Genomic DNA, 15773 nt, shown 5'->3' on the forward strand with positions numbered 1-15773 from the left:
GTGATGCCACTTACATGAGGTACTCAGAGTGGTCAAAATCACAGAAACAAAAAGTGGAATGGTGGCTGCCAGGGCAGAAGGCGGGGGAAAATGGGAATTAATGTTTTATGGGTGTAGATGGTAAATTTTATGCTTATTTTACCACAATTTTAAAATCGGGGGGGGGGGGGAAGCTAAATGTGAGCCTAATATCAGGAGGTTCAATAGAGGGAATGTAGTAAGTTGAGATCAAATTTAGACCTATGGTCATCTAAAAAGTATTTTTTTAGCGCCTGTTAAGTTCTCTGCACTATTGTAGTTCTTGGAGTTTCAGGCAATGGCAATATAAACAAAATGTAAGTGAAAAAGAGCCACTGAAAATATAAAACTAGCACTTAAATAAAGATTGAGGCTAGAGAACAAATTTTCGCCAAGGTGAGAGAGCCGAGAAGAGATTAAATATTCTCAAGGAAATTAAGTAAGGAAAGGAAGGGAGCAGAACAGAATTCTGGAAGAGCTACCAGAGAAAGAGCACCAGGGCTGAGAAGTCAGAAAGTCTGAATCCTAGTCCTTGCTCTGCCATCGTACAGAAGCCACAAAATCTCAGCTTCAGCTTCTTCATCTGTGATGAATATTAAATAACACAAACATGTGAATGCACCTGGCACATAGTAGGGTGTTCAACTGATAACTGTCAAATGAGTCGATATCCTAGTGAAGTTACTCATGAACCCTATTAAACATGCTGTAGACAGAAAGACTTTTGAGCACAGCCAGGCTATCAACAAAAGAAAAGTATTAACAATCACCATAATAACATCAATAAGGAATTTGGCATTATAGCATTTAATATTCAGAGAACTCCTAGGCAGTAGCTATCACTGCCCCACTTTACAGATGTGATGACTGAGGCTCAGAGAAATCAGGCCACCCAGCCTTTAACTGTCAACCAAGTCTGGCTCCAGAACACAAGCTCTTACCCATCACACTATTATTCCACCCAGCTTCCCTGGGAAGTGCGTACAGAAAAGACAAAGGCAGAATGTCCAAGCACCTGCTCTCGAGGCCAAGTAAATTAATCACTTCAATTAAAAAAAAAAAAAAGGCTTTAAAAATATCATAAAGCAAGGTTTCAGAAACCACGGCAGGACTGGGCACAGAATGGTCCCATCTGAACAATGCCCCCAGGCAAGTGGTGACAGGCTCCGGGAACAACAGCTGCAACTGCTAGTCTCTGAACAGTGTTTGTGTGTGTGCAGTACACTGAGTGTACTTGGTCACCCCGTGGCTCCTTCCACCCACAGAAGTATTCAGAAACAAATCCGCCACCAGCCGCAGTGTTTTCAAATACAAAGGAGAGCACAGTCTAAATGATGATGTTGTAAGAAAACCCAGCACCAGATGGCTGATTTGCAAAGGCATGTTCCACTGGCTATCTGGTCTATCAGTGTATGACTCAAATAAAGCAAGAAGAGGTATATTAACAACCAAGACATGTACCTAGAAGGTCAAATGCTGAGGCCACAACTACTACATTAATACTGCATCAGTAACTCTCTAGGGTTCATTATTTGTACAAATCCCTACAGTTAAAAAATCCAACATGCTCTTCCCTGCTTCCACTATACTACACTGCACCCCAAGATTCATCACTAACATATCCCTCCATTCTTCCTTCCCTAACCCCAATCATCTCAGACCCCGTCAAAGGATTAACTACCTACGTATAAAATGCTACCTTCCCTTCAAACATCTCCCACTCTCTCATTTCTAAATCCTGTTTTCCACACCAACCCTAACTCTTCCTTTCCTAGCCCTTCCGCTCTGCTTGTGAAACATTTTTTTGATGTGAATAAACTCATCCGCCTCAGCTATTCCCTTTGAAATAAATACTCCTCTCTGATATACCGAGATTACTTCCTACATCCCCTTTCCTTTCACCTTCCCCTGCTGTGCTTACCACCTGTGCCATCCACCTACAGCCTTATAACCATCCTCACCATGACGCTCCACCATGCTCCACAACACACACCTTCAGACTTCCTTCAAGGATGTTAGCAAATGGCTCAGTCTTACCTTTGGATGGGGCAAAATTCAATACCATTTTTAAAAGGGCGTGTTAGAAGAATTGTATTAAAAATATATAAACAACAGTCACCTAGTAATGGAAATAGCGATATAGATATCTCAGTATTTCTGCTATTCCTGGTCAGCAGGAGTAGGGATTATTGAGAGAATGAGGTCATAGGCAGGGCGAATTGAAGTCCAGGAAAGAAGCAAAAATATATTGATACTAAAAAGGTGTTACGGCTGTATGGAAATATCTTTAGATAAAAACGCCACATTAAAATGTCATATGCCACAAAGGAACTTCCTGGGTGGATGGAAATAATACAGATTGTGATAAGGTATAGTGTCAAAGCTGATAGCTTAATATTTGTGCATTTCAGTATATGTAAATTATACCTCAAAAAAATGCCTGTAAAATAAGAATAATGATAATCAAGTGGGTAAAGGCATACAGACGAAACAAGAATGAGAGTGCTGATTAACTGCTGAAGGTGGGTATCGGTTACACGAAGGTTCATTACGCTATTCTGTTCTTAGATGTTTGAAATTTTATATAAATCAAGGCTTCTAAATGTCACATAACCCCGTCTCCCACACACCTCATGCTCAACCTCGTGCCCTTTATGACTTCGACTTCAACAACGAAGCTTTGAACACTGTAATTTCAATATTTACCAATGGTTTTTTCCTACGGCCCAAGAAAAGTACTAATTCAGCCATCGTGCTGGACATTCAAATGCTCCATCCATTTCATGAGCTCTCTTCCCCAAGGGCTCAACTTTAAAAGGCCTTTCTTGCTGAGCGCTGTCTTAAAATTGTTCCAGCGACCTGCCAATGCTGTGCTCCTGCTTTTCACTTTGTAGCCTCCATCCCTAGATCCTTGCCTGACTACCTAGTCTCGGTTGTGTACTGGGGACACGAATATCTACTGAGAGCCTCCTACAAATGTGCACGAGTACAAAAAGATAAAATAAAAGTAAATGGTTTAAAGATACAAAATAGAATTAGTTACCTTTTGATCTCTATTCCTTAGTATGAGAACATTTCTTAAGTCTCACAATTTGGGTTTTGCCTTTTTAACTCTACAGAAAATCCTTGGTCCAAGACTACTATTCAAATTCAATGCTCATCCTCTAATACCTGTATGCAGTATTATAAACCACTAGCCTAGCTTTCCTTTGGCTTCTGTGTGACTCTATTCTTCATGGTTTCTTCCTCTGGATTCTCCTTCTGCTTCAACCTAAGTTAGGCCTCCCTGACTTTCCAAACGGCAATGCTGTCTGACAGAACTTTCTGCAACTCTGGACAGGATCTATATTTGTGCTGCCCAATATCACAGTCACTGGTCACGTGTGGCCACTGAATACGTAAAATAGGACCAGTATTACTGAGAAACAAAATCTTTCATTTTATTTCATTTTAATTGATTTAAATAGCCACATGCCGCTACTATACTAGACAATGGAGTTCTATCGTATCTCTCACTCACACCTCTATATCCAAGAACTGCCTCGTAAATTTATTCTGAACAAAGTTACCTCTCAAGCACCCTAATCTCCAGCCAAAAAAGGATTCCTTACCATTCTCCGATATATCCTATCGTGTTTATATCCAAACTTCTATTCATGCTGTTTCATACTCCTTAAAATATCCTTTTAACCTGTTTAAAACTTAACCATCCTTCAAGGTTCAGCTCAAATTCCACCTCTTCCATAAAGTTTCTCAGATGCTCACTACCTCCCTGCCTCCACCACCAAATCGTAATCTCTTCTTTTCTGAATCCCCTTTACACTTTTAACCACAAATTTATGACAATAGCCAATTTCTACTTTGACAGAAGTAGGTAATATTCATTTCTCATTATAACATAAGCTCTTTAAAGATGGATGTCATGCATAAGAGGGTATCCCACTAATTAAAATAACTTTCTATCCACCAATAATGACCAATATAAAGTAGGCACATAATAAATTATATCTGATTATGATAATTTCACTTGAATTAGTTATAGATCAATCCTTACATATAAAGAACTTTTAGTATCTCAAGTGTCCTAGGCACTAAATTATCCCTGTGATTTTATCGAAGGCAGATGAGTATTTTAGGCATACATAATTCTCCGAATTGCCTAAAATATGAGCTTTTACCTACTGAAAAATAGCCTTCCTATTACCTGTACTATCAGTGTAGAGAATAAAACCAGGGCTGATCTATTATTTCTCCTATAGAGAATTCAGGAGATTTCCCATTTTAAATATAGTACTTTGTATCAACATAGGAAACTGGTATTTCAGGGGCTCACGGGATATAACTGATTCAGGTTTGATATGATTCAAATGAGGAAAATAACAAATTATTCAATGATAATAATAGCCACGATTTATTGAGCACTTAGGAGTATGGCAGATCTTTATAAAACTCTGTGAGATAGGTACCATGATTATTACCATTTTACATATTTTTTTAGAAAGTAGGCTTACAAGGTAGATCAGACATCTAAAGAAATGTGTGCATTACTATAACCAAACAAATGATGCATTTGGGGAAGTGCAATTCTACAGAAGCCTGGTCTAGGAGCCCCAAGATCTAGGCCTGCTCTGGTTCACTAGACATAACCTCACCGAGCCTCAATGTTCCCAACAGTCCTTACCCCTCAGAGTGGTTGTAAGAATCAAATAAAATAATGGATATGGAAAAGAAAAGTGAAAAAGCACTAGACTGAGGTCAAGGGACATGGAATCTAATCTCTGCTCTGACCTTTACTACGTGTAAGACTTCGTGCAAATACATCCCACAGCTTCTTTGAGCTGCATCCATTCTGCTGACAAGTATGAGGCACCTACGCACGTGCCAGACATTCTGCTAAGAGTTAGGACTACAGACGTAAACATGAGAGATACAGTTTCCTGTCCTCGCAGAACTCACAGCCCAGAGGGGTATACAAATGAGTGATAAAAAGACAATCAGAGTGGCTCAAGTGCTTGGATATGGAGGCACATAAGAGGGGTAATCTAGATGTAAGGGTCAAGGAGTACCTCCTAAAAGGAAATGACTTCTAAGCTGAGACTGAAAGGATGAATATTAGGCAAAGAGTTCAGGCAGAGAGGGCAAGTGTAGTTTCTAGAGAAATAAACAGTAGGTTCTAGAGCAGTAAAGAAGATTTTAAAAGCAAATATGAGGGTACTTTCTACAGACTTTCTTAGAACTGCATGTGAATCTACAATTATTTCAATAAAAATTTTAATTTAAAAAAAGCATATGTGAGAGCACTCTGTAAAATGAGAAGCATCTTAGCTATTTCAGTTAATATTATTACTAATAATCAATTGTACAACATATATTGCTACACAGAGCAAAGTTAGAAGGGTAGTTATAATAGAAATAGAACTACTAAGGACAGCTTGTGACCATATTTCAATAGTAAGCCCAAAATTTTGAAAATCATGCTTCAGTACCTTTCACATCTGGTCGATATTGTAGTCCATCTTCTTTCTTTCCCAACAAACTAGTGTTATCTGTGTCTATAAGAGAAAAGTTTTCAAATTAAGATACAGATGGTGTTAAAAGTCACACTACTAAACTCCCAAATATTCCAAACGCGCCAGGTCTTTCCACTTATCCTGCTCACATTTTCCACCATTCTCTTGATCTATTGTGCAATTTCTACCTCAAGCCTCAAGGCATCCCAGATGTGCACGTGCTTTGCATGATAAACAGTCTAATTCCATTTAGACTTCAGCTCAAATGTCATCTCTTTAAAGCCTTCCCTGTGTAAACAAAAATAACACATACCCTGAAGAGAAAGGATTAATCCTTTCTCCAAGTGACAAAGGTCTCAAGATTTACCTTCTACCACTGTTTCCTTGGAAACATAACAGATTAAGATAAATGTGGAATCTCGGCTGTGTTGTCAGACAAATTTACTATAAAAATGACCACTGACTGGTGAATTGTATTTGGACTGAGAAGACTGTAAATGAACCATAAATATCTGTTGGGAAGCACCAGCTCCACCTTTCCAATACAGAGTGGGGTAGGAAAGGGAAGGCATAGTTAGGCATGGATGGAAATATTATAAAAGGACCAAGCAAGATAAAAGTTACGGCCCAACAATTCCAAAGGATTCTAAATCTGTATACATTTCAATTAACAAAATTCTCAAGCTTTGCCAAGTATTCTGAATTTGAAATTTCAGGTAGTACCATAAACGACATACCAGCTCCTTTGAAAAAATAGTCTTTCTCTAAGCTACTCTTTAAACCTAGGTTCTAAATGCCACCCCGTGAAAGAAAATAACCATGCTACTTCTTCAAGATCAAAGCTAAGTGGACTGTCTATTTATAAGGGGTCCATATCAGCAAATGGTTTCCTCTGCCTTACCCACCCCTGACCTCGACCTGGAAATCCTCAGATGAGTTTCTTGGGAATTCTTTGGTAGATAAGACCAGAAGTATTGCAATCTGTTGTGCTGTATTTCACAAATAATTTGTTACCAGTGTAAAGTACCAAACTTTGGCTTACAACTTTATTCCCTTACGGCAGATAAAAACATATCCTTTTAATTAGTCCAAATGAGGGAGGGGCTGAAGAGAGGGTTATTAGACCTAGTACACAAGAACAATTTACAGTCCTAGTCCAGGAGAACCTGCCCGGCCCCCCTGTGTTACTAGAAAATGATACATTATCCCAGCCCATGCGCGTATTACTAAGGAAAGGAGGTTTGAGAACCTCTGCCTTTATTTCTAGGAGGGATGGAAAAAAAATGCATTTAGTTGGTATCATGGTTTCTAAACTATGGCAAAAAGCAAAAAGGATGAAAATAACTTTTAACTGAAGATAATAATTTCTCCTTACATTCTATGATTTCACACCAAAAGCTCTAATGCACAATATGTAGGGGCAAAAACTACAGAGAGAATGTGAAAATGAACTATTATGCTCTAGAAAAAAAGTCGAAGAAATATACGGCAATATTTATAGTTTTGCTACACTCAAAATAAATTGACTAATTCTTAAACAGCTATAATCATTACAAATTTGAGACAATCTTTAAGAACTATAAATACATCTATAAATCTAGTAACTAAATAAACAACCAAAAAGCATGGTTTCTGCCTTGAAAAGATGAAAAAAAACCCACTAAATTAGTAACGACACAGAAATTCTAAAGTGTAATGAAAGAAAATAAAGCATCAAAGATTTCTCATTTTACAAATATGGAACACTACCAAAGTGTACAAATAAGATTACACACATATAATATTAAGGACAGGTCAATGAATAAGTAAACGGGATTTTACCTGTGCAATGACCAAGGTGCCTTATGTCAATTTGTTCTTGCTTTATACAAGATGCTTCTCGAACAAAGCAGGGATTGTTATAGGAACTCCCATCAGAAGCACACACAGGATTAAAACTATATCCACTGCAATCTATATTACATACACACCTATAGGAAAAGACAAAAATTAGCTATATTTTACAACAAATATATTTCACAATGCTACAACAGCAAAGAAGAGAAATTATTTTTTTTCTGCTTTCTGTAACAGAAGTCAACATATTGTTTTAAGTCACCGATAAAAGTTTAAGCAAAGTGAATGCTTGGCTAACAATTTCTTTCGGGTGAGAATTTATAGATAAATTCATCCAGATATTATTAATCCAGTAGTTGCTCTAGAATTTTCATATCTATATACAATTATCAGGAGATACCAAATGTCAACAACATTAATTAAAAAGCAACACAGATGAAAGTCATGAATCTAAATCCTAGACTAATTACCAGATTTATGTCCAGAGTCTTCCTCTAAGTCTTAGCTTACTGTAAAAAAAAAAGAGTTGATAATAATATGCTAAACTCACCTAATAATTGGAAAGATTAAAAATATAATAGATATAAAACATGTAAAATGGAAGCCCTCAAAAGTTGTACATCTACCTATATAAGTGAGTGTCCACTGAACACTGAGACTGCATTACAGAGAAGGCCAAGGGAGTCCCAGGTACAGCCACTCCTCGTAAGAAGAGTAAAATCTAGTTAGGAATATAAAAATAATAAATACACTATGGCCGTGCTACCCTAAACAAGCCCAATCCCATCTGATCTCAGAAGCTAAGCCAGGGTTGAACCTGGTTAGTACTTGGATGGGAGACCAATTAGGAAGACCAGATACTATAGACGTAAAAAATAAAAAAAAAATTAAAAAATAAGGGATTGTAAATTGACAAGGTCTTTGCAATCTGTGACGTCAACCAAAGGCTGCCTCGCTTAAAAAATATATATATATTTAATAAACACAGAGACACTTTTGTTTCTAGAAACATACTGGACTCAGAGTCTAAACTAACTCTCCTGCTGAAATAAAAAATATCGGATAAAATATTTTTAAACATTTTCTCGAATGCATTTGTAAGTTGGCAAGAAAGCAAGAAATATGCATGATGTAAGTTAAATGAAGACAGGAACAGAGAAAGGTCAACTGAGGTTTGGTAAAGCTGATTTTCACCTTGAAGGTATTTGCCAAACTGGGTAAATTCAATTATCAACATTTTTGGCTTTGCACGCCCCTGGAAACAGAAGACAAAGAATACTGACCTAGGTAAGGTGGAGAGTCTAGAGATCCTAGAAAACCTGGTATCTCAAAAAGCTACAGCCTTCAGCATGAGGGCATAAAATAAAAATGAGTTGCCACAGTTCATGGGGACTTTTTAAAGAGAGTGGAAAAAGCACTGGCTTGAGCCAAAGCATTGAAGAGTGGGAAGAAAAGCACATCCCCTAAGAATTCAAAACCATTGGCCAGCCTTCACATGGGTAAACTACAATTTAAAATACTACTTGGGTGTTCTTAAAAACCTCAAGCCCAGAATTTATTTTAAGAGTCAAAGAGTGCAAGGGGCCCCAGGCAACTGACAGAAGCAAATGCAATCTCCTCTGGAGAAATTCAATTTTATTATCCTAGACCACAAACATTTTCCAAGATACAGTTCCGAGAAAAATACACAGCTCACACACAAAATCACTCACATACCCACAAAAAAACAAGGAGTTAGAACACCAGGAGGAAAGCAAGCCAGTTTTTAAAAGAACCAAACAGAACTTCTAACAAATAACATATTAGTAGAAATTTTTAAAAATTGAATGACCAGATTTAACAGCAGATTAGATGAAGTAAATGTAGATTAGTAAACTGTAGGATAGATCAGAGGAAATTACCTGGATCACAGCAGTGAGTCAGAGAGACAGAACATTGGTGGGGGGTCGGGGGGAGCAGCGATTAAGAGACATAGAAGATAAAGTCACAAGATCTAATGAAAATCTGATTGGAGTTCCAAGAGTTAAAGGAATGAAGCAAGGGCAATATTCTCAGCAATTTCTCTTCAAACTTTCTAAAACTAAAAAAAGATCATCTAAATATCCAAGAATCTTAATAAATTCCAAATGAGATTATTAAAAAAGAACCTAGACACTGAAATATCACAGTGAAAATTTATAACGACAAAAATATCTTAAAAGCAGCCCAAAAGAGAAAGATTACCTTCAAAGAAGCAAGAATAAGAGGGACAAGTATCTTCAAAAACAATACTAAAGCCAGATTGCCAAAAAGACAGTGAAATATACCTACAATGTTCTGAGATAAAACAAAGTTCTATATAAAATGAAATGCCTTTCATGAATGAGGGTAAAATAAAAGTAATTAGGAAGAAATAAAAACTTTAGAGTTTGTCACCTGCTGTCAGTAAAAAAAAAAAAAAAAAAATTCTAAAGGCAGTAGAAAATGATCCTATAAGGAAAATTTGAAATACAAACACAAATGAAAGACAAAAGTATAAATATGTGGGTGGTTAAATATTTTTAAAACAGGAAATTAAAATATATTATAATGATAGCCTCCAAATTGAGGGACTGAAATTATAGTGTTTTAAGAAAAACAAAGATATTGATGAACTTTAGACTGTTGAATATGCACAGTAAAATTGCTAAGATTACCCCTGAAAGAAGGAACACTTATGACGCTGAAACTAAGAGAGAGAAAAAATCCAACAGAAGGCAAGAAAGGAGAAAGGAATAAAGAAAGATCAATACGAAAGCATAAAATAATAGAAAAAAACAAATACATCAGTATCTATAATATATTTAAGTGAACTAAATTTATGAGTTAAGAAACAAAGGCTGGATAAAAATACAAAAGCCAGCTACGTGCTGTTTATAAGATACATGTTAAAATGTAATGATATGGGAAGTTGCCACAGGCTAGAGTAAAGGAGAAATGGCGGGGTATTTTTTAATAGGTAGAGTTTCAGTTTTACAAGAGGAAAAGAGTTTTGGAGGTAAATGATAGTACAATATCACATTAAGAATATATTTAATACCACCAACCTGTACACTTAAAAATAGTCGACATGGTAAATTTTGTTATGTTTATTTTACCACAGTAAAAAAATTGAAAAGAAATTTAATGATGCAAAAAGTTGAAAATAAAAGGATGAGAGATATACCATACCTGGAATAGAAAAAACCTGATATACCTATTATCAGACATAAGAGACTACAGAGTAAAAAGGATTGAGAAAATTAGGTCCCCTCATAATAGTAAAAAATTCCATTGACAAGGAAGATAGAATAATCTAAACATTTTAAGATAGCCTCAAAATCTATAAAGCGAAAACTGATAAAACTATAATGAAAAATAGCTAACTGCACCATAGTAAATTTTAACATGCCTCTCTGCAGTCATAAATCAAGCAGATATAATATCGGTAAAGCCAAAATATTTACAATAGAAAAGATATGATGCCGATAATTTGCTTTAAAAATACTTCCCCAAAAAATGTGGGGAGGGAAGAACAGATGAAACAAATTAGACATTTTGAAGCTGAGTGATGGATATATGGGAAGAGGGTCCACTTTAGTTATTTATTTATTTTTCTTTTCTGTATGTTTGAAGATTTCCATAATCCCTGGTGAATTAAAGACCTACATTTGAAAGGTAAAATTACAAAAGACTTAGAAGATCAAACATAAGAGACTGATAAATTTAACTTTGAAATAAAGAATATCAAAATAAAAGCTATAAACCAAAAAATCAGTATAACCCAATAACTAACAAATAATCGGTATCCAGACTCTATAAATAAAAATTAATTTTAAAAATGTATATAACTTAATAGGTTAAGGGGAGGAAGCCATAAATAGGAAATAAACAGAAATAAATATGAATAAAAGAAGAAGCTTATAAGGATAACATATGTGAAAAGATGTTTGTTCGACTGCTCAATGATCAGGAAATGCAAATTAAAACCACAATGAGATACTAAACATTCACTAAAAAAACAAAAACTGAGAATAAGGTCAATACCAAGTATTGGCAAAGATAAGGACAGAAAGTAATTCTCTTCCTCTGCTGAGAGAGCGCTTACTGGTACAACCACTTTGGAAAACAGGCCTTAAGATGAAAAGCTAGACTTGCACATCCCAACAAATTCACTACTAAGTAAGGCCCCTGAAAATCTCTTACACATGTGTACCAGGAGACATGAGTAAGAATGTTCACAACAGCATTATTTGTGAGAAAACACAAATGTCCATCAACAGTAAAACTGACTATAAAAATATCTGGTATAGTCAACTGAATTCAATAAACAGCAAAGTCGAATGAACTACTGCTATGTGCACTGATATGAACGAATCTCAAAAAAATAACCATGAGCAAAAGAAGGTGCACACAGTATGATTCCACTTACGCAAAGTTCAAAATCAATCAAAAGCCAGTGATATGTTATTATGAAATTTACCTCATGTGCTAAAACTATAAAGAAAGCAAACAAATGATTTACATAAAATGCAGAATAGCAGGTGGGTGGCAAAGATGCAACTGGAAAGGGAAACTGGGGCGACATCTCTGAAGTACTGATAATATTCTATTTCTGGCTTGAGAGGCACGATTCGCTAAAGTTTGTTTCATTTTTGTGCATTAAACCAAATGTCTACGTTTTTCATAAACTTCTGAAAACATGCTCTTTTTCATGATTTAAAAATTAAGGCACCAAAAAAATTAAAAATTCATAGGAAGAATATTTACTAGCTTAAGTCAAAAATGCCTTTTACATTTTTAAAGAGTTGGTGGCGGGGGAATATGTGACAGAGATCACACGTGGCCTGCAAGGCATAAAATATTTCATCTGGTCCTTTATAGAAAAACTTTGCCAACCCCAGGTTTAAGAGATATAAGTGGGTAAAACTGGGATGACAATAAAATAGACGTGGCGGCTAATGGATAAAGTTATTATAGAACTGTTTCAGAAATAAGAAAAGGCTCAGGAACAAAAGCAAGATGCCATTCCGATTCAATGAGGAGGAAGAAGTGATTCAGCAGTGGGCACTGCAGCTCAAACAGGAACCGCCCTGATCAAGCCTATGGAAAAAGCCGCCATTCCTCAGCGGGGTGGCGCGCTGCCCGGAAGACCAGGAACTGTGAGAACAAACCATCACTACGTTTTCAATGCCACATAAGGAAAGAAAATGAAGTTAACACCTCAAGGAAAGTCTAGCTTAGTGACACAATGAGCAGAGAACAATATCAGACTCCAGAGGCCACTGATACCGCTGATGACAGCAACTACAGGCTTTTGCAGACCCGCAACAGTTAGTCGAGAGCAGGTGCCCAAAGCTCAGGAGTGTGCACTAAAGTGGAAGGAAACCACTTCAGTAAATATGACAAATTCTAAACATTTAACAACCATTTACTCTGCACCTGCTGTGCGGGAATAGTCACATGTGCCTCATTTAATCCTGACTGAAACAAACTATGAATAGGGAGACTGAATGTGAAGGAAGTTAAAAAAGGCCAAAATCACAAAACCAGTGAGTGGCTGAGACAGTGTTCTCTCTTCCCCTCATGGCCGTTACATAAAATAGGTATCTTGGCACAGAAAGTGACAAATGAAAGTAGAAGTTATTTTTCACATTATATATCGCGAAAGGCCTTTTCACTAAACTGGCCTCACTTTTCTCTCAAACGTGCCAGGGATACACCTGCTCCAGGGCTTCTGCTCCTTCTAGAACACTTTTCCCTTAAATATCCACTTGGCTCCAACCCTCATTTCCTTCATGTTTTTTTCTCAAATCTTAAAAGAATGGCTGGAAATTAAATCACTGAGCATTCACTTAATGAACTAGAACAATGGCATAAATCCAGTGGAAAAAAGGGAGGGAGATAACATAAACGATACAGATATGAACATGGATATAAACATAAATATATACAGATATAGCTCAGCAAAAACGGAAAACAAAGTTGCAGCGAAGACCAATAAAGCCAAAAGTCGGTCCTTTGAAAAAGACTTTTAAATTGACAAAGCAGGATGAGAAAAAAGAAGAGAAAAAAACCATTACTAGAATGAAAAAGATGTGAGGTTCAATGGGGATTATGGATTAAAAGATAATAGTGATTATAAACAACCTTATGCCAGGCAAGTCTGAAAACAGGTGAAATCAGTAACTTTTTGAAAATATTAACTTTCAAATTTTACCAAAAAAGAAATAGAAGCTGAATGGTACTGTAACTATTAAAGAAATGAAATTAGTTGTTTAAAAAAAAAAATCCCTCAAAGATAGCATCAGATCCAGGTGTTTTTTTAAAAGAAAATTCATGAACCCATTCATTCCAATCATTTGAGAAACATAATTCTATTATTACGTTAAGTCATCCAGAGGATAGAAAAGAACACTCCTTAATTTATTTTATAAGGCCACATAACCTTAAATAAACAAAAGTACAGATTATAACTTACTGAATAAAAATGAATAAGAGAAAAATCTCATCCTTACAGCAGACAGAATACCAACTAATAATGCACAGGCACAAAAAAAGATATTACAATCATAAAACAACAATAGGGTGCTTATAAAAAAGGATCACCATGAGGACAAAAATGAGCTCTTGGAAATTAAAAATTATAGTAGATATGAAAAACCCAAAAGAGTACCAAAAGATAAAGAAGAAGAAATCTCTCAGAAAGCACAGCAAAAAAACAATTTTTAAGAGAAAATAGGAGAGAAAAGCAAATTAAAGAACTAATTGAGGATGCCCAACATCCAAGTAACAGAAGTACCGGAAATAAAAAGAGAGGAAAGGAAATCATCAAAGAACTAACTCGAGATTTTCTCAAATCAGAAGTCACCAAGTTTTTAGAAAAGGGCATAACACTTTGAGCTTTCATGACACAGAGGACCAAACGAAGCTGCTGCGATAGACAAATCAGACACAAACGGTCAGAAAACGAAATTGCTTCAGACTTCAGCAATAACTTGGGAAGCTAGAAGACAACAGAGCAATGCCTTCACAATCCTGAGGGGAAACACTCTCTCACCTAGAAATACACACTTGCCAAGCTATAGTATTAAGTGTAGGATAAAAACACTTTCAAACAAATAGACTCGAAAATTTTTTACATCTTGTACCCTTTCTCAACAAGCTACTAAAAGATATGCTAAAATAGAAGAGTAAAACCAAGAAGTTAAAGGCAAAAAAAGTACAAGAAACAGAGTGTCCTGTACAGGAGAAAGGTAAAGGAATTTACAGGAATATTTGTGGCATAACGAAATATATATTTGGTCTTTGTCCTCTGTTTCTGGCACAGAGCTCCTAAATACTTGGAACTTTGAGTTCCCTCAAAAGGAAAGAGTCTTCTGTATGCTATTAAGATAACTCACAGCTCTTTCCTCAGTCCATAAGGAACCTCCCTGAGGGGAGGTTGGGAGAACCTCCAAATTAGTAGTACGCTGGGCAGAAGTGCAAGGGGCCTCATTCACGGCTAGTGTCTAAAGTGGAGACAGTCTTGTGGGTCTGAGCCCTTAACCTGTGGGGTCTAATGTTAACTACAAGTAGATAGAACTGAATTGAACTGAAATGAACTGTAGGACATCCAGTTAGTATAGAATTGGAGAATTGATCGTTGTTAGAAAACACAAAACACTTGAGGAAGATCCTGGGGAGATAGCTATAAGGGCAACCAGTGCACAATGAAATCGTTTCACTCTGTAGACAGTCGTGTTGCTGGCCATTATCAAGCCATCTAGTGCAACTCTGCCATCTTTTAAGCCAAGGCACAGAATGCCCAGGTAAGCCTGGTCCAGACTCGGATCTGTACTTGGTTTATCTTGACCAGATGGTAATGAAGTTCCTACTTTCTCCTCCGCGTCCTACTGCCAGAACCAAATGAGCACACTCATTTAATTGGCATCCTCCTGAGCGCTAGCTGGAAGTCAGCTATGGTGAGATCAGAAGTAGAAAACACTAAACAGTCCACTCTGATGACATTTCTGTCAGTCATCCATACCTGGTAATACTGGAATCCTTACAGGTGTCTCAACTTATAGTGAGCCTTATGTTTCCCATGAGTCACTCATGGTCTTGCCTACTGACTATCCCGGAAGGGAATCTTGAAACTCTCTGGAAAGCCAAAGGCCAGACTATGGCCCAATACTGTTCAATGTATCATCTTCTATAAACCTTCATGTTAACAGCAGCACTACTGGCCTTTCTTTCTATGCCTGAGTTAATGTTTGGTACTGGTAACGTGGCAATATTCTACTGTGTACTCCAGGTGTTAGGTATATAGATATAGTATTCTTTAAATTACATGTGTATGTTTTAAACACTTCTGTATGCAATGTACATTTTATAATAAAAGTTTTAGTTAAAGAGTAGACCAATATGTAT

The 15773-nt window shown here is 36.5% G+C and overlaps 1 protein-coding gene across 1 annotated transcript in view; it reads right to left on the minus strand.

Moving 5' to 3' along the window:
- The window catches only part of LOC107519692 (tomoregulin-1), a 77563-nt gene that overhangs the window by 19585 nt on the left and 42205 nt on the right, over positions 1 to 15773 (minus strand). Inside the window, exons 6-7 of the mRNA XM_036238759.1 lie at positions 7350 to 7498; positions 5505 to 5570 (exon numbers count right to left, since the gene is read on the minus strand). Of these exons, the coding sequence (XP_036094652.1) occupies positions 5505 to 5570; positions 7350 to 7498 (215 nt within the window). The remainder of the gene's footprint in view (positions 1 to 5504; positions 5571 to 7349; positions 7499 to 15773) is intronic.

This window comes from Rousettus aegyptiacus, unplaced genomic scaffold (assembly GCF_014176215.1).
Source record: "Rousettus aegyptiacus isolate mRouAeg1 unplaced genomic scaffold, mRouAeg1.p scaffold_m13_p_3, whole genome shotgun sequence".
In the NCBI taxonomy this organism is placed as follows: Eukaryota; Metazoa; Chordata; class Mammalia; order Chiroptera; family Pteropodidae; genus Rousettus; species Rousettus aegyptiacus.